Genomic DNA, 25,336 nt, shown 5'->3' with positions numbered 1-25,336 from the left:
AGTCTGTTCTGTTTAGCTTATTTAATGGAAAAGAATATGCTGATTTTGTTGCCTTCTCCACCCAACTTCAAGGGGAAATTCTTGTTTTAAAGTTGTGGGTTTTTAAAAAAAAAAACCTAATTCATGCATGCTTTTTATTAACAGAAAGAGACTTTCTTGCCAAAATCTTCCATCCAGAAGGCAAATTCTGATGTCTTTAATTTAGTGGAATTAATTTCAATTTACCGGTAGCGGATATAGGGGAGCTGTCCAGTAAAGCAACAGTAGGGTAGCTTTGTTGGCTGTGGTCGTAACTCAATACAGTATTGTTGAGGTTGCTAATTAAAGATGTATGATCATGTATCTGTAATACATTTTACTCTTAGTACAATCAGTGATATTGTCTAGTTTTTATCTTGGAGTGAATTGGGCCCTAGAATGCAAAAGAATATTTCAGAGCTAAAAATAATTTTCATTTCATTTCTTTCTGGCAATGGCAAAATACTATACTGCTCAAAAAATAAAGGGAACTCTTAAACAACACAATATAACTCCAAGTAAATTAAACTTCTGTGAAATCAAACTGTCCACTTAGGAAGCAACACTGATTGACAGTCAATTTCACATGCTGTTGTGCACATTCAATTTTGTACAGAACAAAGTATTCAATGAGAATATTTCATTCATTCAGATCTAGGATGTGTTCTTTTTGAGTGTTCCCTTTATTTTTTTGAACAGTGTACAACCCATAAAAAAAAAATTGGGGGGGGTTGTGTGTGTCCTTACAATATTTTTGGTGGGAAGTGAATGGTTAAAATTTGGATTGCATAATAGCGAGGTGAGAGAGGGAAAGAAATCATTGGAAGATTTATGTAGAAAATTGAAATTTCTTTCTCCCAATATCCATTTCATTTGCCAGTCAAAAGCTGTCCAAACATCTTTCTATTTTATTCTAACGACGCAAACACAGCAAGATGCCTATGTCTTTTATTTTTTTCAGCCCGAGACGCTATCAACCAGATTCCTTTCCCACAGCAACCAATTCAAGTAAAAGGTAATTGATGTCGTTCTTTGGGCATGTATAGATGTTTAAGTCGGTCTTAGAATCCCTTTTTGATAAAGCTACCAAATCTGTATTTACCCACAAGGGCATTCAACCTCCGAATCCAATTTAATAAGTAAATCCATCCTTGATTGGTAATAAATGCTCATTCCCACTTCTCTGCTGACTTAGAAACTGCTTTTGGTTTGTCATTCACTTTTAAAGTACAGTATTACAACCAGATGGCATCTAATCTCTGTGACAAATTAGAATAAATGTTGGTGGCTTAATCCAGTAGGTGAAAATGTGTTACATTATTGCAGTGCTTCTCAATTATTTTCTGTTATGCCCCCCCCCCCCCCCCAGGAAGAAGTAGATATTTTGGGAGCCCCAAATCCGGGCCCCCAGTGGAGGTTTAGTGTTAATATTTATTATTTTACATCTTATAAACTGCAGGCAAACTATTGGCTGGGGAAGGCTGCTCTACTCAATTGACTGGGAGTAACTGACACTGAACTCAGTGGAGCTTGTTTCCGGTTAGGCAGGCATTGGCTACCGTGGTTAGGGGCCTCTTTTGACACGGGGCCAGGCCAGCTTCATCCAGCCGATGTTTTGGGATTGCCGGCCTGTCCCATAAGTGCTGCCTCTGCCGGAGACTCACAGCAAACAGTGTGGAAGGAGGCTTTAGGGTGCCGTTCGAATCTTTCGCCCAGCTGCAGAGGATGCTCCTCCTTGTCCGGCAGCAGGTTCGCCACGCCGTTCATGGCTACCGCAGCACTCGCTGAAAACAACAAGCGCCCACGCAGCTGCTGTGCCACACCTGCCGTCTCCTCTTCCAGGCTCGGAGCAGTGGGCAACTGGGAAAACGCTCCCCGTTCAGGGGAATCAATCGAGAGGGACTATGCATGTTCCCTGGGGTCATACACGCCCCTTCTAGCATTGCCTGTGACCCCCATGAGGGGGCGCCCACTATTTGAAAAGCACTTCATTATTACAAGGAGTCTTTGTCATGCAACCATAATTGAGCCCAAAATTTCTTTTGCTAAGTGAAACATTTTGTTGAGGATTTAAGAAGATTAACCATCCTCTGCTGCCATGTCACGATGTGAATGATTAATGTCTGTTTGAACACTAATCCATCGCGGAGGTGATGGACTGAGAGCCCAGTCATTTGTTCTCAAAGCAAGATTTCTTTTTATTATAAAAGTTCAAAACAAATATGTCACAAGGGACAAAGTAAAAAAATACATCTTCACATGATGGAGGTTAGAACAGGAATGGAGAATAAAAGAACAACAGATCTAAGTATTGCCCACAAAATCATATGCTGCAACGTCCTGCCTGTCGGCGACTACTTCAGCTTCAACCACAACAACACAAGAGCACACAACAGATTTAAACTTAATATTAACCGCTCCAAACTTGACTATAAAAAATATGACTCCAGTAACCGAGTTGTCGAAGCGTGGAACTCATTACCGGACTCCATAGTGTCATCCCCAAACCCCCAACACTTTACCCTTAGATTATCTACAGTTGACCTATCCAGATTCCTAAGAGGTCAGTAAGGGGCGAGTACAAGTGCACTAGAGTGCCTTCCGTCCCCTGTCCTATTGCTCTCCTATATCTCCTATACCTTTCTTCTATTCCTGTATCTCTTCTTCTATTCTTTCATTGATATGTTCTATTACTTTATCTTCTTTCTATTATTTCTTAGATATATTTTACTATGAGTATCTCCTCTATAACCTTCATCATGTATTTTATTATGTGTATATAGATATATACCCACTAAAACCTTCATTGTGTATTGGACAAAATAAATAAATAAATTAAATAAATAATAGAGCATAAAGAAGGATATAAGGTATGATGATGTGGCAGGATGTTACATCATAATAGGTGGATCTTAAAGAAAACACACAGTTAACTATTTAATTACTAAATGTCTCTGGGGCTGTCAATATTCAGCGTGACAACATGGTGGTTAAGTGAATCATGGTTTCCCCCATGAACTTTGCTTGTCAGAAGCGGGATGCAAAGCGGGATCATGTGACTCCAGGACACTGCAACCCTCATAAATGTGTGTCGGTTGTCAAACATCTGAATGTAAATCCCCTGACCATAAAGATGCTGCAATGATCGTTAAGTTTGAACAGTGGTCATAAATGACTTTTTTTCAGTGCCATTGTCAAGGTTCCTGGTAACATCCATGCTAAATTAGAGTCCAAGTCAAAAGTGCTCCTCAAAGGTCCCGATTTATTGGAATTTAGAACATCCTGGCACCTACACTGGAAACCTGAATCTGAGTTTCCCACTAAGCTGAAAGTTCACATCCTTTATCCCCCCCCACCCACAAACTTGTCACGTTTCCCACTCAGATTGCGCTAGTGTGGCCAGTCCTCCTTCCGCTTCCACCCAGGTGGGTGGGCATAGGATGGCCTTGAACCCCTCAAAAGAATGTTTGGTGGCTGCATCTGTTCCCTCCTGAAAATCCCCCCTCCCAAGTTCCCATAAACATCAGGCCTTCTACAGATAGTGTGGCAAGCCGTTGATTTATCACCAACTTCTGCACCTGCTTGACAGCTGTTGTAACTTTGAACGGTCACTAAGCCAATTGTAAGTTGACTTCCGACTTGTATCTTCCAAGAAACCCTCTGAGTGTAATGCTTTTCCCCTTCTCTTTTCCAGTGAAAGCTGTGCTTAAAAAAGAGAATATGGACCAAAGTACACAAAGAATAACTTCATCACTGGCGTGAGAGCAATAAGTGAATTTTGCCTTAAGTCCAGGTACCTGTCATCTCTCAGATCTTAAATTTGAACCAGATAGTGTTTTTTCAAAGTTTACAGCTTTACAAAGGACGAGTGGGGTGGTGAAAAAATACCACCAACAAAGAGGCCCCAAATTCTGTGGTGCCTTGGTACTCAACTGCTGCAAAACTCAGTCGCATTTGGTACTCAACACATTTTCACAAGAACAGTTTGTCCCCCTACTCATTGTTTGTTTCGTACCTAGAGGCACAGTAACGCAGTGGTTAGAATCCAGTACTGCAGGCTGGGATCCTCAGAAGAAAAGGATTTAGGGGTAGTGATTTCTGACAGTCTCAAAATGGATGAACAGTGCAGTCAGGTGGTAGGGAAAGCAAGTAGGATGCTTGGCTGCATAGCTAGAGGTATAACAAGCAGGGAGAGGGAGATTATGATCCCGCTATATAGAGTGCTGGTGAGACCACATTTGGAATGCTGTGTTCAGTTCTGGAGACCTCACCTACAAAAAGATATTGACAGAATTGAACGGGTCCAAAGATGGGCTACAAGAATGGAGGAAGGTCTTAAGCATAAAACCTATCAGGAAAGACTTCATGAACTCAATCTGTATAGTCTGGAGGACAGAAGGAAAAGGGGGGGACATGATCGAAACATTTAAATATGTTAAAGGGTTAAATAAGGTCCAGGAGGGAAGTGTTTTTAATAGGAAAGTGAACACAAGAACAAGGGGACACAATCTGAAGTTAGTTGGGGGAAAGATCAAAAGCAACATGAGAAAATATTATTTTACTGAAAGAGTAGTAGATCCTTGGAACAAACTTCCAGCAGATGTGGTAGATAAATCCACAGTAACTGAATTTAAACATGCCTGGGATAAACATTGGATTTGGTATTATGTACTGTACTATTTTTTATTATTGTTGTGAGCCGCCCCGAGTTTGCGGAGAGGGGCGGCATATAAATCCAATAAACCTAAACCTAAACCTAACCATATATCCATCCTAAGATAAAATACAGAAAATAGTATAAGGGCAGACTAGATGGACTATGAGGTCTTTTTCTGCCGTCAGACTTCTATGTTTCTATCCTGGCAAATGGATACCCCTTCCAGATGATGAGCTTGGGTCATTTTTATAATTTTTGCTTTTTCCTCTTTCAATATTTTTCCCCCCCTGTCTCCTTCGACAGTGATCTTGACCAGCTTAGAAAAATCAAACGACGAAGCCCTCATGACGATACAGAAGCTTTCACTGTGTTTTTGAGATCGGAAGTGGAAGCTAAGTAAGAGCATCTTCGAAAAGGTTATCTTGAGTAGAGATTTTCATTTGTAATGCTTTCCTGTAGAGTGCACACCATTTGCTCATTAACTGTTTTAACTCCCATCAGTTTTGACTCATTTAGTTGTGGCAATAAAATCAGAGTTTAGCGTTGACTGGGTTCCCCCACACACACAAACACACTTGTGGCTTAGTGAGAATGGGCAACGTTTCATTTGTGTTTGCCCAACCGTCTAACCCAGTGGTTCTCAACCTTTCTAATGCCGCGACTCCTTAATATAGTTCCTCATATTGTGGTGACCCCCCAACCATAAGTCTAGCGCCAATTCTCCCAAAAGAGCGTTAAGCTGATTGGCAGGAAGGTCAGAGGGACATCCCCACTCTAAACGCCTGATTGGTCGGATTGTAAAAATAGGTTCCAAGGTGCCAGAATAGAAGCTTTAGTTCCTAACACCGTGGAAAAATTGTCTTTTAACATGGTCTTAGGCGACCCCTGAGAAACGGTCATTCGACCCCCAGGTTGAGAACCACTGGACTCTAACCAATCATCAGATTAGACAAGAATCTTAAAAATAGTAGGGAATAAAAGCATTGCCAAAGCATTCCGATTAAACCACCTAAGCAACGCTTTTTGTATTTCTCTTTCCCCCCCAACATGGTGCACTTAAGAGACAGCACGGCTCACGTTCACAGTGATGTGAACTGCTAGTCTCTGCTCACAGTTGCTCATGCCCTTATCACCTCGAGGTTTGACTACTGCAATGCTCTCTACATGGGGCTACCTCTAAAGAGTGTTTGGAAACTTCAAATCGTGCAAAATGCAGCCACGAGAGCGGTCATGGGCCTCCCTAGGCATGCCCATATTTCTCCAACACTCCGCGGACTGCATTGGTTGCCCATTGGTTTCCGGACACAATTCAAAATGTTGGTAATGACCTACAAAGCCCTACATGGCATCGGGCCAGATTACTTGCGGAACCGCCTTCTGCCGTATGAATCCTAGCGACCGGTTAGGTCCCACAGAGTCGACCTTCGCCAGACAATGTCACTTGGTGGGGCCTAGGGGAAGAGCCTTCTCTGTGGGGGCCCCAACCCTCTGGAATCATCTCCCCCTGGGTTTCGCACTGCCTCCATCTTCCTTGCCTTCTGTAAGAGTCTTAAGACCCACCTATGTCCCCAGGCTTGGGGCAATTAGGTCTCTCTCAGCCCCCTGGCCAAGAAAATGAGATATCTGTTGTATGACTGAACTGGTATGATTGTTTTTAAATATTGGATTTTTAGATTGTAATTTTAAATGTAATTAGATTTGCCGTTGCATTGTATTGTTATATATTGTTAGCTGCCCCGAGTCCTCGGAGAAGGGCGGCATACAAATCGAATGAATGAATGAATGAATGAATGAATGTTGTTTTACAGCAGATTGTGCTTCTCCAGTCCTTGATTCTTGCTGTCTTAATGAAGATATCCAGGGGAAAATATTGAGGATTGAGTCGTGTTAAATCTGCTGTGATCCAGATAAATTGCAAGAGCCCCCAAACCTACCATTCCAGGCAGCAGCATGTTGCATGCTAATGTGAGCTTGATTTAGAAAGAGTATTCTTTCAAAATTTAGCAGGCTCCTCTTTCCTTAGCTTAGCTTGGTTAACATCCTATTTTGTTAGCTCAGGTAAATGTCTTCTGCACCTACATATTTCAACTCTGAGAGAGCTCACTTGTTTTTTCATGGTCAAAAGTGTTGGCAAATCATATCTTTGTCTTTCCCCCCACTTTGTGAAACAGGTCTATAGAAGTCTGGGGAAGCCCCGAAGCTCTTGCACGAGAGAGAAAAAGGCGCATAGAAGCCGAAAGGGAATACATGGAAAGTAAGTGTAAAGCACACTTCCGGAAGCACTTCATAGTACAGTGATACCTCGTCTTACAAACTTAATTGGTTCCAGGACGAGGTTCTTAAGGTGAAAAGTTTGTAAGACGAAACAATCTTTCCCATAGGAATCAATGGAAAAGCGATTAATGCGTGCAAGCCCAAAATTCACCCCTTTTGCCAGCTGAAGTACCCATTTTTGTGCTGCTAGGATTCTCCTGAGGCTCCCCTCCATGGGAAACCCCACCTCTGGACTTCCGTTGCCAGCGAAGCACCCGTTTTGCGCTACTGGGATTCACCTTCTGGGATTCCCCTGCAGCATCACAAAAACATGGAAGTCTGGTGGTGGGGTTTCCCATGGAGGGGAGCCTTGGGGATCCCAGCAGCGCAAAAATGGGTGCTTCGCTGGAGGCAGGGCATCCAAGCGGCGGCGGTGGGTTTGTAAGGTGAAAATAGTTTGTAAGAAGAGGCAAAAAAATCTTAAACCCCGGGTTTGTATCTCGAAAAGTTTGTATGACGAGGCATTTGTAAGATGAGGTATCACTGTATTACTTGTTTATTTTTATTTATTATATTTATTTGTCAAACATATCCAAGATAGCAGGTATGGGTATATATATATAAACCTAAGCCAAGTAAGTACAGATAAATGGCCCCCAACAATCTGGGTCCTCATTTTACCCACCTCGGAAGGATGGAAGACTGATTCAATCTTGAGCCGGTGGTGAGATTTGAACTGCTGAACTACAGCTAGCAGATAGGGCTGCCCTCTAACCACTGCACCATCCTGGCTCAGTTACACAAATTCATGGCTCTCCTTTATTAAAGACATTTAAAGTTTAAATATCTTTAACAGCGGTCACTTTTCAGATCAGTAAATATTTTTAATTTCCAGCTTCCTTGACAATACCACCAGCTATCCATATTATTTCTTCCATCTTTTCCTTTTTACAGAATTATTTAGAAGCCAGAAGTTGTTGAGAGAATACCGAAATTTCCAAGGAGAAACTAAGGTGAATTTTATTTTATTTTTTTTAAGCCTATTCCTGGCCTATTTTTTAAGTGCCATTAGTGATATAACCATTAACTGCCCTTTAATAATTTTTACTGTCTCTTTACTGGGTGTGAAATCTATTGTCTAAGTACAAATAATCACCTCTGTTTTTTCTTTGCCTATTTGGCAAAAGTTGGCCCCTCCCTCCTGCTATCATACTTTCAAAGTTCCTAGGACTCTTATCTTCTTGGCCAAATGAAATGCATTATTCTCAATTATTTTCAATTTAAATGATCTCAGTGGCTAAATGCAGTGGCTAAATGCAGGATAGGTGGATGGATGGATGGATGGATGGATAGATAGATAGATAGATAGATAGATAGATAGATAGATAGATAGATAGATAGATAGATAAGAACATAAGAGCCATGCTGAATCAGGCCAAAGCCCATCGAGTCCAGCTTTCTGTGTCACACAGGGGCCCACCAATTGTACGTGGGGATCTTGACCAGAAAGAGAAGGCAAAACCCTCCCTTCCCTCAGCCCCCAACAAATGGTACTCAAGGGAATCCTGCCTGCCTCAACCAACATAGAGGCGGCGCATGGACATCTGTTTCAATAACCACCAATATACTTGGCATCCATGAATCTGTCTAATCCTGTCTTGAAGCTATCAAGGCTGACAGCTGTCACGACCTCTTCTGGAAGTGAATTCCATAAACCAACGAAAAGATAGACAGACAGACAGACATAGACATAGATATATAGATTTTATTCTAAGTGCTAATCAACAGACACTCAATTGCTTAAAATAGGCAATATCCGAAATCATACTTGTAAAACCATTGCACTGTTTATGAAACACGCACAGGGAAGCGTGTACTTTCTCTTAAACTGCGTGCTTCTGTCTTTTAATTCAGCCACGGTCCCGTGCCTCAGCTATGTTTCTGAGCGGTCCAGGAAAAGTGGTGATGGTTGCTATTTGCATGTAAGTTTTATTTTGCATTTCTCTTTAGGCGTGTATGCCTCTTAAACATAGATGCTGCAAAGCTTAATCTGACACAGCTCAATGCTGTGTTTTATTGTGTTGTCCAAAATGGGTAATGCTGTATCGCAGCGGTTCTCAACCTGGGGGTCGGGATCCCTTTGGGGGTCACACGACCGTTTCACAGGGCTCGCCTAAGACCATGGGGGGAAAGACAAATTTCTCCTGGTGTTATTTATTTATTCATTCATTCATTCATTCATTCATTCATTCATTCATTCATTTATTGGATTTGTATGCCGCCCCTCTCCGTAGAGTCAGGGCGGCTAACAACAGTAATAAAAACAGCATATAACAATCCAATATTAAAACAGTTAAAAACCCTTATTATAAAACCAAACATACATACAGACATACCATGCATAAAATTCTAAAGGCCTAGGGGGAAGGAATATCTCAGTTCCCCCATGCCTGACGGCAGAGGTGGGTTTTGAGGAGCTTACGAAAGGCAAGGAGGGTGGGGGCAATTCTAATCTCTGGGGGGAATTGGTTCCAGAGGGCTGGGGCCGCCACAGAGAAGGCTCTTCCCCTGGGTCCCCCCAAGCAACATTGTTTCGTTGACGGGACCCGGAGAAGACCCACTCTGTGGGACCTAGAAGACCCACTCTGTGGGACCCGGAGAAGACCCACTCTGTGGGACCTAACTGGTCGCTGGGATTCATGCAGCAGAAGGCGGTCCCTGAGATGAAGCTTCTATTCTGGCGCCTTGGAACATATTTTTACAATCAGCTGGTCGGCATACACATGCATGTTGGAGCACAACTAGGGCAACAGCTTCCGTGCTGGCAGATATGGCTCCCTGTGCCACTTGTGACACCCGTGCCATAGGTTCGCCATCACTGTTGTATTTTTACAATCCGACCAATCAGGCGTTTACAGTGGGGGCGTCCCTCTGACCTTCCTACCAATCAGCTTCAACCTCTGTTGGGAGAATTGGCGCTAGATTATGGTTGGGGGTCACCACAACATGAGGAACTGTATTAAGGGGCTGCGACATTAGAAAAAACCCTTAATACAAGTCCCCCCAAAAAACCAAATTGTGAATGTGTCATTATCTCCCTGTGACGCTAAGTTTCTCCTCCTTCCACAGAAATGGCTTGAATTTTTTCTTCAAGCTCCTTGCCTGGGTTTACACGGGTTCTGCCAGCATGTTCTCCGAAGCCGTACATTCCTTAACAGATACTTGCAATCAAGTAAGTAGCAAAGTTGGCAGGGCTTTTTTTTGTGGGTGCCCCTCAAGGAGTTGACGCCATGCAGCGAGGGATTTGATTTGCCCAAGCTATTGGACTTGGTAACACAACACAGAAGAGGATTTACCTGTAGCTCAGGGTTGAAAAAGTGGAGCATGAGTTGGTGGGTTTTCCCCACAGGTGTTTTATTTTATTTTATTTATTTTATTTTATATATTATTAGAGTTGAAAGGGACCTTGCAGGTCATCAAATCCAACCCCCTGCTTAAGCAGGAAATCCTACAGCACCCCAGTCCAATCTCCTCTTGAAAATGTCCAGAGTTGGGGAGTTCACAACCTTCTCTGGCAGGCCGTTTCAGTGGTTGATCACTCTGACCGTCAGGAAGTTCTTCCTTATTTTGAGATTGAATCTCTCCTTAGTCAACTTCCAAACATTGTTCCTTGTCTGGCCCAACGATGCCCTGGAAAAAACAGCATGACCCCCTCCCCTTCGTGGCAACCCCTCAAGTACCTGTAGACTGCTATCACGTCCTCTCTGGCCCTTCTTTTCTCTAGGCTATCCATGCCCACTTCCAGCAATCCTTCTTCATAAGTCTTGGTTTTTAGTCCCCTAATCATTACCCCACTAAGGGACCATCATTATTACACCCACAATCAGGGTTCCAGGGTTTTTTCAGCGCATGCCCTCCAATGCGGAAGGCAACATTGTACGTCGAAAAACACACAGGGAAAAGAACCTCGGTGACGCAGTGGTTAGAGTGCAGTACTGCAAGGTACTTCTGCTACTCACCGGCTGCCAGCAGTTTAGCAGATTGAATCTCACCAGCGGCTCAGGGTTGACTCAGCCGTCCGTCCTTCCAAGGTGGGTCAAATGAGGACCCAGATTGTTGTGGGCAAGAGGCTGATTCTGTAAATTGCTTAGAGAGGGCTTTAAAGCACTGTGAACGGGTCCAAAGACGGGCTACAAGAATGGTGGAAGGTCTTAAGCATAAAACGTATCAGGAAAGACTTCATGAACTCAATCTGTATAGTCTGGAGGACAGAAGGAAAAGGGGGGAAATGATCGAAACATTTAAGTATGTTAAAGGGTTAAATAAGGTCCAGGAGGGAAGTGTTTTTAATAGGAAAGTGAACACAAGAACAAGGGGACACAATCTGAAGTTATTTATTTATTTATTTATTTATTTATTTATTTATTTATTTATTTATTTATTTATTATTTAGATTTGTATGCCGCCCCTCTCCGCAGACTCGGAGGAAAGTTGGGGGAAAGATGAAAAGCAACATGAGAAAATATTATTTTACTGAAAGAGTAGTAGATCCTTGGAATAAACTTCCAGCAGACGTGGTAGATAAATCCACAGTAACTGAATTTAAACATGCCTGGGATAAACATATATCCATCCTAAGATAAAATACAGGAAATAGTATAAGGGCAGACTAGATGGACCATAAGGTCTTTTTCTGCCGTCAGTCTTCTATGTTTCTATGTTTCTAAGCGGTATATAAGTCTAAATGCAATTGCTATTGCTATCATTTGCGAGGATCCGCCAAAGTTAATTGCATCATTCTGTTGTGAGTGCTCCTTGTCCACTTCAGGTCATGTCAGATTCTGAGGAGGGTGAGCCAGGTCCCTCTGGATACCCTGGGCCAGGGGGGTTGGCAGCTGAAGCAGAGAGCAAGAGTGAGGGAGAAAGTGACCAGAGTTCAGCCTGAGGAACCACTAGAGGGGGCTGATATGACAATGGAGGAGTGGTCCCAGTCAGAGGATGAGGAAGACATTAGAGTGGAAAGTCAGTGGATAGCCCCTCTCTATAGGACATTGTTGAGAAGGCAAGAGGAGTTGCATAGTAAAAGGTATGTGTTAGCAAAAACTTCAGAAGAGAAGGATTTAGGGGTAGTGATTTCTGACAGTCTCAAAATGGGTGAACAGTGCAGTCAGGCGGTAGAGAAAGCAAGTCGAATGCTTGGCTGCATAGCTAGAGGTATAACAAGCAGGAAGAGGGAGATTGTGATCCCGCTGTATAAAGCGCTGGTGAGACCACATTTGGAATAATACTGTGTCCAGTTCTGGAGACTTCACCTACAAAAAGATATTGATAAAATTGAACGGGTCCAAAGACGAGCTATAAAAATGGTGTAAGATCTTAATCATAAAACTTCTCAGGAAAGACTTAATAAATTCAATCTGTATAGTCTGGGGGACAGGAAGGAAAGGGGGGACATGATCGAAACATTTAAATATGTGTAAGGATTAAATAATGTTCAGGAGGGAAGTGTTTTTAACAGGAAAGTGAACACAAGAACAAGGGGACACAATCTGAGGTTAGTTGGGGGAAAGATCAGAAGCAACGTGAGAAAATATTTGACTGAAAGTGTAGTAGATGCTTGGAACAAACTTCCAGCAGACGTAGTTGGTAAATTTACAAGAACTGAATTTAAACATGCCTTGGATAAACCTGTATCCATCCTGTTCTGTCGGGCTCTCTGGTAGAATCCTCCCAAAAATTCACAGGTACAAATTTCAGACACACACACACGTTTGAAAATTCAAAACAATGTTCTTTATAATGAAAATTCACTTAAACCAAGCCCTCTTTTGGTATAGCAAAGAGCACTCATCTCCAAACAAACTGGTAATTTGTACAAGTCCCTTGTCAGTTCTGTGATACTTAGATTGCAGCTGTGAGGCAATTCACAGTCCTTCTTCTTTCACAAAGTGAAACACACTTTGCCCTGGTTTAGTTTCAAAGCGGGGGAAAATCAGCACACAAAAGGTCAAAGTCAGTAAAGCAGTCACGAAACACAACTATCAGATAATCCTCCACAATGGCCAAACCCACAGGCTGCTATTTATAGCAGCCTCACTAATTACCACAGCCCCACCCAACCACAGGTGGCCTCATTTTCTTTGATAATCTCTCAGTTGTTGTTGCCTATGCATCGCTCTCCGCATGCGTGGCTGTATCATTAACTCTTGTTCTGAATCCAAGGAGGAGCTAGATAATTGGTCTCCTTCTGAGCTGTCTGCCACACTCTCCTCCTCCCTGTCACTCCTGTCTTCTTGGTCAGAGGAGCCTTCATCAGCAGATTCCAGCGGGGGGCAAAACAGGCCTGCAGCATGTGGATGTCTCCCCCACATCCACAGTCCTTGGGGCAGGAGCAGGGCCAGAGCTAAGCACAACACATCCTAAGATAAAATACAGGAAATAGTATAAGGGCAGACTAGATGGACCAGGAGGTCTTTATATGCCGTCAATCTTCTATGTTTCTGTTTCATTTTTTTTTCATTTTCTTTTCACCTTTACAGGCCTTGCTCGCCTTGGGGATCAGCCAGTCGGTGAGGATACCTGACCAAAGCCATCCGTAAGGATTTTGAACCCTTTTCTTTTCCTCTTGTTCGGATATTGTTTTGTTTCGGGTGGTGGTGGGGGGAAAAGAAAGAACCATTGCCCAAATCTGTCTTTTTCATTTTCATTCTAGCCAAATTCAGTGAAATAACTTCACAGTTTGGGAAAATAAAGATTCAGTAATGGTTGCAGCATTAATGCAGAAGGGAGGGACGGAGAAAGAAGGAAGGAAGGAGGCAGGGAGGGAGAAGGAGGAGGAAGCAAGGAAGGAAGCAAGCAAGGAGGGAGAAGGAGGGAGGGGCAGGGAGAAGGGAGGGACGGAGAAGGAAGGAAGGAGGCAGGGAGGGAGAAGGGATCTCCGGGATCAGGAAATTCCCCTTATTGCGACCTTCTGACAAAAGAAAGTCAACAGGGGGAGCCAGATTCACTTAACTGCCCGGTTACTACCTTCTCAATTGCAGTGATTCACTTAACAACCTTGCAGGAAGAGTTGTAAAATGGAGCAAAACTCACTCAACAGATGTCTTGCTTAGCAACTGAAATGTTGGGGTCCTTTGGGGGTCATAAGACAAGGACTACCTGTTACTAGTTTATAAGCAGCCTAGAGTGGTCCCGGATGAGATAGGGGGAGGCCATCTAAATTCAATAAATATAATAAAATCCACCCAGGGATGAAAACACCATTTCAGACTAGAGGGAGATGATTAATCTGATTTAAGATCGAACAAAATTAAGGGAAAATCCTGCTGGGTGTAAGATTGCATTGATAAGGAGCAAAATGCAGATGAGCCATGGTGGCACAGTGGTTAGAATGCAAAATTTTAGGCTGTACATTCCCACTGCCTGAAGTTTTATCCTAACCTGCTAAGATTGATTCAGCCCTGCTTCCTTCCTTCCTTCCTTCCTTCCTTCCTTCCTTCCTTCCTTCCTTCCTTCCTTCCTTCCTTCCTCCCTCCCTCCCTCCCTCCCTCCTCCTTCTCCCTCCCTGCCTCCTTCCTTCCTTCCTTCTTTCTCCGTCCCTCCCTTCTCCCTGCCCCTCCATCGTTCTCCTTCCTTCCTTCCTTCCTTCCTTCCTTCCTCCTCCTCCCTCCTCCCTCCCTGCCCCTCCCTCTTGCTTGCTTCCTTTCTTCCTTCTCCCTCCTTCTCCCTCCCTGCCTCCTTCCTTCCTTCTTTCTCCGTCCCTCCCTTCTCCCTGCCCCTCCCTCCTTCTCCTTCCTTCCTTCCTTCCTTCCTTCCTTCCCTCCCTCCCTCCCTCCCTCCCTCCCTCCCTCCCTCCCTCCCTCCCTCCCTCCCAGTAGTTAGACTGCATAATTGCAGGCAGTTCAATCCTAACTGGCTCAAGGTGGACCCTGCCTTCCTTCCTTCTGAGGCTGGTAAAATGAGGACCCAGATTGTTGGGGGGAAATATGCTGTCTCTGCCAACAGTTTGCCATGGACCTTTAAGTGCTATTGCTTTTAATCCTTGCATTTCCCGAGCCCAGATTTGCTTCAAAGATCTTCCTCCTCGTTCACTCCGAATGGATTTCCAAAGCCAATCTCAATGGTGCTGCCTTCTGCTCTCCGACATTTCCGTTTTTCCTTCCTTAGTCACAGCCATGTCTTTCTCTCCCCCCCCCCCCCTTCACATCCTTTCAGGTACGGCTTCACCAACATGCGCTACATCGCATCCCTAATTAGCGGCGTTGGCATTTTCATGATGGGGGCCGGTCTCTCTTGGTATCACGGGATTATAGGGTTACTGAATCCTCAGCCAATGGAATCCCTTCTCTGGGTACGTTTTGTGTTCGAAATATTGTTTTAGCTGGATGTCTTCTGTCCGAAGGCCATGAAATTCTCCAGCGCGTCCCACCCACCCCCTTTAAATCTTTTTTTTTAAAAAAAAAATATGTTTATTGGTTACATACATTAAAAACATGGTACAAAAAGTAAAGGGAATATATATAATGTACATTCTAGCAATTATAGTTTATTTATATATCATGCGTGATTGGGGAAGGAGAGGGAAAGAAAGGGAAAGGGATTTAGAAAAAAGGGAAAGAAATACAAGAGGAGGACGAATAGAAGGATAGAGCAAAAAAAGAGTAGTAAGAAGAGTGTGGGGGCCAGCGTTGGAGCTGGGGCTTCTATGTTTTGCAGCCTGTGGTTTAAGCATATAGATGGTATAGATTTTCCTGAAGTTTTATCCATATGTATTTGACGTAGTTGCTAGTGCCATCATTTATCAGTGATTTATGAGTTTGTTCATTCAGTTTCTTTGTAGTTCAAAATTTGTGTCAATCGATGTTTACATTTTATCGTTTCAATTTGGTATTATGATTATTCATGTCGTGATTTACTGGTTTTACACGTTGTTTTAGTTGGACATTTTTCTTGATGTATAATTTTAAAGTAATTTCTTTTTTTTAACCAATGGACAACAAAAATGAAATTATAATTATCTCTTTTATTCATTGAACATGAAACTCAAGTCAAGTGAACATTTAAAAACGTGTCACAAATGTCATTGATGTTGTTATTGTTATTACTATTATTAACATCTAATTTCTTTCTCCTATCTCTTCTTTTCAGGCTTACTTTATTTTAGCAGGATCTTTGGTCTCAGAAGGAGGTAGGTCACCTTCAGAAAAAAAAAGTCAAATGTTACAAGTATGCAGCAATTATTTAGACAAATTAAGTCCTTTACAGGTTTCTAAATTGTTTTTTAAAAATAAAAATCTGTGAAGGGGGGGGAATGTGAGACAAATACACACACACACCCGGTCGTCTCCTTTAATGAAATAATTGTGTTGATGTTGTTGCAGCTACGCTTCTGGTAGCCATCAACGAAATCCGAAGGAGTGCTCGAGGCAAAGGTCTCACCTTCTACCAGTACGGTATGTAGATTTTAATAACACAGGAATTGTCTCGGCCACATTTCTTTGTTTTTGTTTTGTAAAAGTTTTTTTTCTCCACAGTTTCCATATACAATGTTCCCTCAATTTCCGCGGGGGATGCGTTCCAAGGCTGCCCGCGAAAGTTGAATTTCCGCAAAGTAGAAATGTGGAAGTAAACGCACTATTTTTGGCTATGGACAGTATCACAAGCCTTCCCTTAACACTTTAAACCCCTAAATTGCAATTTCCCATTCCCTTAGCAACCATTTACTCACCATGTTTATTTATTAAAGTTTATTTAAAAAAATATTTATTAAAGCTGGATAAAAGTTTGGCGATGACATATGACGTCATCGGGCGGGAAAAACCGTGGTATATGGGGAAAAAACCTCAAAGTATTTTTTAATTAACATTTTTGAAAAACCGTGGTATAGACTTTTCGCGAAGTTCGAACCCGCGAAAATCGAAGGAACACTGTATATACATCAATGCATATACCTTAAAACATATCAATAACACACATAATTATACATTTTTATCCAATCGATCATGAATCAATATCCTATTTTATGCTGTTATTCATCAGTATGTTTTTCTTCTTTTCTTTACAGTCCCCACTCTCTATCTCCATCTCCCCCTTCTAACTTCTATCCCCCTCCCTACTTCCCTTCACTCCTTCTCTTTTTCCTTCCCTTTCTACGAGGGTTATCTAGAAAGTAAGGTTACAAGGCACATACAGGGTGCGTTCCAAAAGTAATGCATTTTTTTTAAAAAAAGTAATTTATTGAACAGATTTGCACAAACACTTAAAATTCTTGAAAGTACTGTCCTTGGACCTCTACACATCTTTTCCTTCTGCCATGACTGGTACGTGCTCTGGAAGGCGTCTTTGGGGACCTCTCGCAAGGTCTTCGTCACAACTGATTGAATCTCTGCTATGGATGAAAAACGGATTCCTTTCAGGGCTGGGAACAAAAAGAAGTCTGCTGGGGCGACGTCAGGACTATAGAGGGGGTGGGGTAGCGTTGGCACCTGGTGTTTGGCCAGGAACTGGTGGACTTGTAGCGCGTTGTAGCAAGGCGCGTTTTTCATCCATAGAAGAGATCCAATCAGCTGTGATGAAGACCTTGGGAGAGGTCCCCGAAGATGCCTTCCAGGGCCCGTACCAGTCATTGCAGAGTCGCTGGAAAAAATGTGTAGAGGCCCAAGGATAGTATTTTGGAGAATTTTAAGTGTTTGTGCAAATCTGTTCAATAAATTTCTTTAAAAATAAATAATTGCATTGAAGTACCCTCGTACTTCCTCTTTCTCCCTTTTAACCTTAGTGAGTCTAATCCTAATTCTTCTTATATTTAACAGACTGATAACATATTCCTGCACATTTCTCTCTCTTTTTTTAATGTACTTTAATAATAATTTAGGTACAGGTGGTCCTCAAGTTACAACGTTTTATTTAGTGACCGTCCAAAGTTTCAGTGGGAATGAAAAAAAGCGACTTAACAACCATTTTCCACAGTTAACAACCTTTGTATCTTCTCCATGCCCGTATGACCAAAATTCGGAATGCTTGGCAATTGGTTCATACTTACGACCGTTGTTTATGTCATTTTCCCTTTTATGATCTTCCGACAAGCAAAGTCAATGGGGACGCCTGACTCACTTAATAACGGTGTCAAGAAAGGTTGTAAAATGGGGCAAAACTCAACTTGACAAGTGTTTTGCTTGGCAAACAAAAATTTTGGGCTCAATTGTCGTAAGTCGAGGATTAGCTGTGTTGCAAAGAAGGAAAAGATTATTAAGACAGTTGAAATCTATTTGTATGCACCTCTCTGAAATTGTATCAGTATACTAATTTTTTTAATATTCAGTTATTCAGGCTTGTGATCCCAGCACAAATGTTGTGTTGTTAGAAGACACAGCAGCGGTTCTTGGCGTGATGCTAGCTGCTACCTGCATGGGGCTGACTTCCCTAACAGGTGAGTCCTTGTGTTACCTGAAGAATGGTAGGTGATAGTCAGACTGGATCTTTTTATATGGTAATAAACTGGAATCATTTTCTATAGTTGGCAGAATCTATTCTGTCTAAGCTGGCAAACCCCAGGAAATAAGTTCACACACCAAAGGCCAGCTGAGAAAATATAAAACGAATATCTATTAATAAAAAATAGTTCATAACATCGCCAATTTAAAAGCAAAAGGAAGTTTTTCAGGAACTGCGCAGCGGTCCATGGCTAATTCGTTTTTTGGGCCAGATTCCAACAGCTCATTAAAAGTCTCTGAAAAGGGTCTATTCATCATTCCAAACTTACAGCATTCTGGCAGAAGTCCCGGAAAGACAGTCTGTGTATTTTTAAAGCAGTCAAGAAACAAACTGGATCTCTACAGCACAGAATGAACTCCTTGGCATTGTGGAAATGTCCGTCACACTGATTTCTGATGAGACTCTCCCTTATATAGGTACAAGGCATGGCCAAGTGTTCTATAGAGCTATTCACACCCAAACCTCTTCCTTCTCAAATAATCCTGCCTGGACATAGACCTGCACACTCATGCGTCTATACGTAGTTCATCGTCACTCGATAACACCTCTGAGGGCACCTCACTCTGGTTGCCTTTCCCTCTCTAACTCCACATCCTCTTTACTCCCATACTCAGGTGCCAAAAACACTGGTCTAGGATACCAATATGCACCCCTCTCTCCATCATTGAAATTCATGATCAGCTGGACCAGCCACAACAGAATCAATTATACTTTCTGTTCTGTATCTAGATTCTGTATCTATATTTAGTGAGAAAGAGTTTATACAAGATTAAAAGCTACAGAAACGTAAAGAAAAGATTAGAAGAAAGGAAAAGGTATTAAAAGGGGGGGGACGGACACTCACACTGGGAATCCAAGAAAGAGAAAAAAAGAGAAAGGCAAAAATGCCTAAACATAGAAACATAGAAGTCTGACGGCAGAAAAAGACCTCATGGTCCATCTAGTCTGCCCTTATACTATTTTCTGTATTTTATCTTAGGATGGATATATGTTTATCCCAGGCATGTTTAAATTTAGTTACTGTGGATTTATCTACCACATCTGCTGGAAGTTTGTTCCAAGGATCTACTACTCTTTCAGTCAAATAATATTTTCTCATGTTGCTTTTGATCTTTCCCCCAACTAACTTCAGATTGTGTCCCCTTGTTCTTGTGTTCACTTTCCTATTAAAAACACTTCCCTCCTGGACCTTATTTAACCCTTTAATATATTTAAATGTTTCGATCATGTCCCCCCTTTTCCTTCTGTCCTCCAGACTATACAGATTGAGTTCATTAAGTCTTTCCTGATACGTTTTATGCTTAAGACCTTCCACCATTCTTGTAGCCCAACATTTACTTCTGATCTTCTTTGCGGCAGTTACAAATACGATTATTGCCGTCTCTCAAAATAACTATCATGTTTCTCCAGTAAACGGCCCTTTTTAATTAGTAAATCCAGAATTTGCATCTGCATGGTAAATCCACCCATATTCTCAGCGTAGTGTTTCTAGCGTCACAAAGTGGATTTCCACACTTGCTTAATCCAGGCTAGACCGACAGCTGAATAAATAGAACATAGAATTCTTTATTGGCCATGTGCGATTGGAATTTGTCTCTGGTGATGGCCCTTGATGTACATACAAGCAACAAAATAATAAATCATTATCATAATCATAAAATTCAATCTTCATAAATTATAAAACAGTCAGTGTTTCATCATAGTATACTAAACAAGCAGTCAACATAAATCATAACAGGACACTAAATAAAAGCAATCAAAATAAACCATGAGATACCACAAGAAGTTTTAGTTGTGAGAATCTAAGGAAATAAGTAAAAAGAGAGAGGAGAAGGATAATACAGCTACAAGGTGAATATAAATTAGAACAGAATAGGGAATAGAATAGAATATTGGAATTGAATTGAATTGAATAATAAAATAGAAGAATAACATAGAATAGAATAATAAAATACAGTAAAGTAGAATAGAATAAAATACAGAATAGAATAGAGTAGAATCGAAGAATAAAATACAGAAGAATAGAATCGAAGAATAAAATACAGAGGTATAGAATAGCATAGCATAGAATAGAACAATGTAATACAGAAGAATGGGATGATAAAATACAGATGTATAGAGTAGAATAGAATAGCATAGAATAGAATAATAAAATACAGAAGAATGGAATAGCTGGAAGAGACATTGGAGGTCTTCTAGTCTAACCCCTTCTTAGGCAGGAAACCCTATACCATTTCATACAAAGGTGGTTTGACAACTCGGCATAAGACAGTGTTGTGAAAATTTATTGTTTAACGGAGTAATTTTGTGGCAGAGGGCACTTTGTGCCTGATTGTTTTGCCGTGCAATTCTCTATGGCATCACCATGAGAGGAGGAGAAATTGAAACAGTTTTATGTCCAGGATGTGAAGGGTCTAATAAATAATAAATAAACATATTCATCTTTAAAGCTGGTGTCACCCCCCTCCTCCCACCCCACCCTCAATATTCCTGTGCGGTTGCTTAGGAAGAATACGAGATGCCTTTAGCTCGTATCTCCCAATAGCACAACGGTTCTCAACCTGGGGTTCGGGACCCCTTTGGGGGTCGAACGGCTGTTTCACAGGGGTCGCCTAAGATCACGATAAAAGACAAATTTCCCCTGGTGATAGGAACTAAAGCTTCTATTCTGGCGCCTTGGAACCTATTTTTACAATCTGACCAATCAGGCGTTTACAGTGGGAGTGTCCCTCTTGACCTTCCTGCCAATCAGCTTAGAGCTCCATTGGGAGAATTGGCCCTAGACTTATGGTTGGGGGGGTCACCGCAACACGAGGAACTGCATTAAGGGGTCGCGGCATTAGAAAAGTTGAGAACCACTGCTTGAATAGCAGAATAGGAAAAGAGAGCGTTTCCACTTGTGACATTCCTCGGGTGGATTGAGTGGTGTGTTTTTCTCTCCTCCTAGGTAACCCTTACTACGACAGTTTGGGCTCTCTGGGCGTGGGGACTTTGCTGGGAGTCGTGTCGGCCTTCCTCATCTACACTAACACAGAAGCCCTGTTGGGCAGATCCATCCAGCCCGACCAGCTTCAGAAGTTGACTGAGTTACTGGAATGTGATCCCGCTGTGCGGTAAGACAGACTCCCTCCCATTGAAGGACATGTGCGGTCCAAAGGTGAATTGGCTATAACAGTGATGGCAAACTTTTATTTCCTCGGGTGCCGAAAGAGCATGGTCGGTCGCTATTGCACATGTGCAAGTACCCACATCTGAAATTCAATGCCTAAGAAGGGTGAAAACAGCCCCCACCCCACCCCAGGAGGTCCTCTGGAAACCAGAAATGGTCTGTTTCCCAACTTCTGGTGGGCCCAGTTGGCTTGTGTTTCGCCCTCCCTGTTGTGTGAGAGATGCGTCACAGAGCGATTGTGAAAGCCTGGCTGGCAGCCAGGAAAATTTGGCCAACAGCCCAGAGGATTTGGCAGATAGCTCAGAAGAGTTGGCACACAGCCCAGAGAAACTGGCAGACAGCCCAGGGGACTTGGCAGGCAGCCCATCGGATAGCCTCTCTTCACTGGATTCGAATGCCGAACAGATAATCAATATGCGTAGCCGTAGAGCAATGCAACGTAGGGCGCAATTACGGGATTATCAATGGTGATTATGGTGTCACCTGTGTTTGGGTGTGGTCCCCATAATGAGGGCTGGGCGTGGTCCCCATAATGAGGGCTAGAGTTACAAAAGGGAACAGAGGCAGAGGCAAACCGTGGATGTTTATCTGTGTGGTTTGTGTGGCTTTGCTGTTACCTGCTTTGAGATCTTTGCTCTGTGCTTTTGGATTCAACACAGCATTTTCAGGCAAGTGGGTGTTGGGAAACCTGTGAATCACTGCTTCTATCATGCCTTGCGAATTCGGAGAACTCCTGGAACATTCCTGCTACGTGAACTTTGTATTTGGTTGCTTTTTCGCGAAACGTCTGCAAGAAAATCACCCAGCTCAGAGCACCAAGACTTCGCAGAAGGGAACTTTTAAGAGGCAGAATACAGAAATCGAATGTTTTCTGTTTTGGGGTTAAAAGCTCCTAGTGGCTGGTTGTCTTTTTTGCTTACCACCCTCCCGTTTATTTCCTGTTTATCTTAGAGCGATCCATGATGTCAAAGCTACAGATATGGGAATGAACAAAGTGAGGTTCAAAGCAGAAGTGGACTTCGACGGACGTGTGGTTACTCGGTACTACCTGGAAAAACAGGACATCGAGCAACTCCTACAAGTACGTGAAGCCAATGCATGGCTTTGGGCAAAATTTTGCCTCATTCAGGTGCAGTGATCTTTGCACTTGACTCAAAAGAGGGGAGGAAATAGCTGGTGCTCTGGAGATTTTAATTTTGCAGATTAAGTCTCTCGGTTGTATTCAGCCCCCTAGATTTCCAAGTATCTACTACTCCCAGTCTACTATCATATCAATTTTTTGAATGTCACTTCAGTAAGTTCAGCTGAGAGAAAGCCTCTTTCTTCCTTCCTTCCTTCCTTCCTTCCTTCCTTCCTTCCTTCCTTCCTTCCTTCCTTCCTTCCTTTCTTCCTCCTTCCCTCCCTCCTTCTTTCCTCCCTCCTTCCGTCCTCCCTCCCTCCTTCTTTCCTCCCTCTCTCCAACCTTCCTCCCTCCCTGCCTCCTTCCATCCCTCCTTCTTTCCTCCCTCTCTCCCTCCTTTCCTCTCTCTCTCTCTCCCTCCTTCCTCCCTCCCTCCCTGCCTCCTCCCTCCCTCCCTCCCTTCCTTATTTTTAATGTGATGGTAGGAGATCCAGCAGGTGAAAACCCCAGAAGACTTGGAGGCGTTTATGCTTAAACACGGGGAGAACATCATTGACACTTTGGGAGCAGAAGTGGACCGACTTGAAAAGGACATCAAGGTAAGCAGTGGCAGCTGTCTGACCAAAACAATTGTACAAATGAATAAAATGTCAGTTTGATAGTCACATTGGAGACTGGGAACTATCTCTGCTGGCTTTGAGAAGACAGCATGGGTATGTCGGGAGTCGAAAGAAAGCAAACGTTTGTGTTCAGTTTGCTTTAATTTGTGTTCGGCTTTGAACTAGTTTGCTTTTCCTTGACTTCAGACGATAATCGTCTTGTGCAGGTCCCAGGATGCAGCGCAAAGGATATGGGTCTTCTGACCCAACTCCCCAAACTTGACAAGCCCTCTGTCGTTGAAGCAATGATTCTTTTATTAGCACCAGCAGCACCAGCAAAATGTTTCTCTCTCACCACAGGCTAACAAGTCGGTCTAGCCGGGAGATGAATAATTGTCTGCCACACCTATTCTACAAAAAGATATTGACAAAATTGAACGGGTCCAAAGACGGGCCACAAGAATGGTGGAAGGTCTTAAGCATAAAACGTAGCAGGAAAGACTTAATGAACTCAATCTGTATAGTCTGGAGGACAGAAGGGAAAGGGGGGACATGATCGACACATTTAAATATGTCAAAGGGTTAAGTAAGGTTCAGGAGGGAAGTGTTTTTAATAGGAAAGTGGACACAAGAACAAGGGGACACAATCTGAAGTTAGTTGGGGGAAAGATCAAAAGCAACATGAGAAAATATTATTTGACTGAAAGAGTAGTAGATCCTTGGAACAAACTTCCAGCAGAGGTGGTTGGTAAATCCACAGGAACTGAATGTAAACATGCCTGGGATAATACATATATCCATCCTAAGATAAAATACAAAAAATAGTATAAGGGCAGACTAGATGGATCATGAGGTCTTTTTCTGCCATCAGTCTTCTATGTTTCTATTCATATCCACCCCCTGCCTTTTATCCCCAGAGTTCGGGTGGCTCTTCCGTCCCAAGGACCGGCCCCTAGATTATGTGTGTCAGGCACAAGACCCAGCTGTTCCTCCTCATCCTCATCAGCCACCTCCAGACCTGGGGGCTGTTGACTGTCCATCTGACCAATGGCCTAGGCTCTACCTCTGTCTCTCTCTCTCTCTCTCTCCCAGCTCCATTCCCTCTTCCCCCTCGGAGCTCTCAGGTTGCCCTGCTCTCTCTCTGTCTCCCTCACTTTTTCTTTCTCTCCCTGTTTCTCTTTCTCCTCTTTCTCTCTCCCTCTCTCTTCTGTCTCTCTCTTCTATCCTTTTCTCTCCCTCTGTCCCCTTCTCTTTTTCTTTCTCTCTCTCTCTCTCCTCTTTCTCTCTCCCTCTCTTCTCTCTCTCTATCTGCCTCTCTCCCTCCCTTGCTGTCTCTTTGTCTCTCTCCTCAGTTTCTGTCTCTCTCTCTTCTATCCTTTTCTCTCTGTGTGTCCCCTTCTCTTTTTCTTTCTCTCTCTCTCTCCTCTTTCTGTCTCCCTCTCACTTCTCTCTCTCTATCTGCCTCTCTCCCTCCCTTTCTGTCTCTTTGTCTCTCTCCTCAGTTTCTGTCTCTCTCTCTCTTCTATCCTTTTCTCTCTCTGTGTCCCCTTCTCTTTTTCGCTCTCTCTCTCCTCTTTCTCTCTCCCCCTCACTTCTCTCTCTATCTGCCTCTCTCCCTCCCTTTCTCTCTCTCTGTCTCCCCCCCTTTTTCTCTGTCTCCCTCTTTTCTGTCTCTCTTTTCTCTCCCTTTTTCTCTCTGTCTTTTTGTCTTTCTCTTTTTTTCTCTCCTTTTTTCACTCTGTCTCCCTTTTCTCTACCCTTTTCTCTCCCTTTCCCTCTTCTCTGTCTCTGTCTATTTCTTTCTTTCCACTCTGCCTCTCTTTTCTCTCTTTACTCTCTCTCGCCTCTCTCTGTCTCCCTCTCCTCTCTCTTTCTCTCTTTCTCTCTCTATTTCTCCCCGATGTCTCTTTCTCTCCTTTCTCTCTCTTATCTCCCTCTCTGACTGTCTATGTGTGTGCGTGTGTGTGTGTTGAAAACAGTATTGATAATGTGCCATCTTCTTTTAAGCCGAGTAAACATAATGCATT

At 42.8% G+C, this 25,336-nt stretch overlaps 1 protein-coding gene across 1 annotated transcript in view; it reads left to right on the top strand.

Annotated features, from left to right (window-relative positions):
* SLC30A9 (solute carrier family 30 member 9) overlaps positions 1-25,336 on the top strand; it is a 37,610-nt gene that overhangs the window by 9,820 nt on the left and 2,454 nt on the right. The window contains 16 exon segments of the mRNA XM_070757025.1: positions 980-1,033; positions 3,713-3,724; positions 3,727-3,811; positions 4,979-5,071; positions 6,847-6,929; positions 7,883-7,941; positions 8,843-8,910; positions 10,058-10,160; positions 13,468-13,523; positions 15,143-15,278; positions 16,076-16,115; positions 16,309-16,380; positions 18,249-18,356; positions 21,369-21,534; positions 22,542-22,671; positions 23,196-23,309. Coding sequence (XP_070613126.1) covers positions 980-1,033; positions 3,713-3,724; positions 3,727-3,811; positions 4,979-5,071; positions 6,847-6,929; positions 7,883-7,941; positions 8,843-8,910; positions 10,058-10,160; positions 13,468-13,523; positions 15,143-15,278; positions 16,076-16,115; positions 16,309-16,380; positions 18,249-18,356; positions 21,369-21,534; positions 22,542-22,671; positions 23,196-23,309 — 1,379 coding nt within the window.

This window comes from Erythrolamprus reginae, chromosome 7, assembly GCF_031021105.1.
Source record: "Erythrolamprus reginae isolate rEryReg1 chromosome 7, rEryReg1.hap1, whole genome shotgun sequence".
Taxonomy (NCBI): domain Eukaryota; kingdom Metazoa; phylum Chordata; class Lepidosauria; order Squamata; family Dipsadidae; genus Erythrolamprus; species Erythrolamprus reginae.
The sequence above is the reverse complement of the archived record's forward strand: the minus strand, read 5'-3'. Positions and strand labels throughout refer to the sequence as shown.